The 1,573-nt window shown below is 37.2% G+C and overlaps 1 protein-coding gene across 1 annotated transcript; it reads left to right on the top strand.

The window, feature by feature from the left end:
• Positions 1–344: 344 nt before the first annotated feature.
• On the top strand, positions 345–819 carry LOC120782103 (the record flags this gene model as incomplete). Its single annotated transcript, XM_040114248.1, has 1 exon — positions 345–819. A coding segment is annotated over exon 1 (475 nt), but the record flags the coding sequence as incomplete, so codon positions are not given.
• Between the last annotated feature and the right edge of the window lie 754 nt (positions 820–1,573).

The raw sequence follows: 1,573 nt of genomic DNA, 5'->3' as shown, positions 1-1,573 counted from the left end.
TGTCAATTGAAGCCCAACTAGTTCAAGAAATTGATTACAACAACATAATTGATTATTTTGCTCAGACGTAGAAAGCCAGAAAGAAGATATTTAAAAATTAAGTTATATTATATATTTAAGAAAACTGACTGTACTGACTGACTGAACAACAAAATTAATATTTATTTGTATTGTTTAACAATTATACTTTTATGAAATAAATATTGTATCTTAATAATATGAATGGACTCAAAGAAATAAATTTTCATCCTCTAAAAAGGGCGGCTAATCAGACAGGGCCTAGGGCGGCAAAATACTTAATCCGCCACTGTGCAGAATATGGTAGCCGAATTGTTACATCACCCATGTCCAAGTGGAAAAATAAGGACTTGGAGGAAATCGCAGTGCCGGTAGCGTTTGCACATATGGCGCAAATCGATAACAGTTTGTTGCGATGGGTATATACCACCAACATAATAAGCCGCAACTTATTACAACAACAACTGCAGGCTCACGCTTTTAAGAAGCGTAGTATGGAGGACGATGCAACTGGCCCAGAGCGGAAGAAGTCCAAATTCCAAATTAAATGTCACCAATGCGGAAAGATTGGCCATAAAATTGCAGAATGCCAGCAAAGGGGAAAGAACGCAAAAGGATACACTCCCAAGGGGAGCAGCAATGGTGTGAAAGACCGATCCAGTCGATGCTTCAAGTGCAGCGAAATGGGATATTTCGCTACTTCGTGTCCTAAAATCCGAACCAGTGGGAATGAGCAGAATTATGAAAAGAGTGTGGACATTTGTACTGTAGCTCCGCCAAAGGGAATAATTAATTTATCAGGTGAGTCCGTTCCATTATAATTTGACTCCGGAGCTGAGTGTTCCTTGGTGAAGGAAAGTTTTGCCGACAAATTTAAAGGAAAACTATTTAACAATATTGTAAAACTAAATGGAATAGGTAACGACTCCTTATGTAGTTCTTTACAAATTCTTTCCAATATAATTATTGAGATTTTATTGCACGTTGTAATGGATAAATATCTAGCATATGATGTTTTAATTGTGGCCGAAACTAAGGATGAAGCTTTAGACCGTTTGCAGATTGTGTTAGAAACCTTGAGCAGGGCTGGGTTTTCGTTCAATGTAACAAAATGTTCCTTCCTTAAAACTAGTTTAGAATATTTAGCATTTGAAGTAAGCAATGGACAAATTCGTCCTAATCCACGCAAAATTCAACCGTTGACACATTTGCCGCCTCCAAAATCTGTAACGCAACTGAGACAATTTATAGGGTTAGCTTCTTATTTTCGGCAGTTTGTGCCAAAATTTTCAGAAACTTTAAAGCCATTGTATTCGCTTACCTCAAAGAAAAACTCTGATTTTATTCGGCTGTTGGAGCATGAAAGAATTCGCTCGAAAATAATATCTGTATTATCTCAGGAGCCGGTGCTAACCATATTCGACCCTCAACATTCGATAGAACTTATATTGTTACATAGAATAGACAAAAAGCCCCATGAAGTCGAATATTTTAGTAAATGCACGTTACCTGCTGAATCGAAATATCACTCTTACGAACTTGAGACTTTGGTAGT

This window comes from Bactrocera tryoni, unplaced genomic scaffold, assembly GCF_016617805.1.
Source record: "Bactrocera tryoni isolate S06 unplaced genomic scaffold, CSIRO_BtryS06_freeze2 scaffold_938, whole genome shotgun sequence".
NCBI lineage: Eukaryota > Metazoa > Arthropoda > Insecta > Diptera > Tephritidae > Bactrocera > Bactrocera tryoni.
The sequence above is the reverse complement of the archived record's forward strand: the minus strand, read 5'-3'. Positions and strand labels throughout refer to the sequence as shown.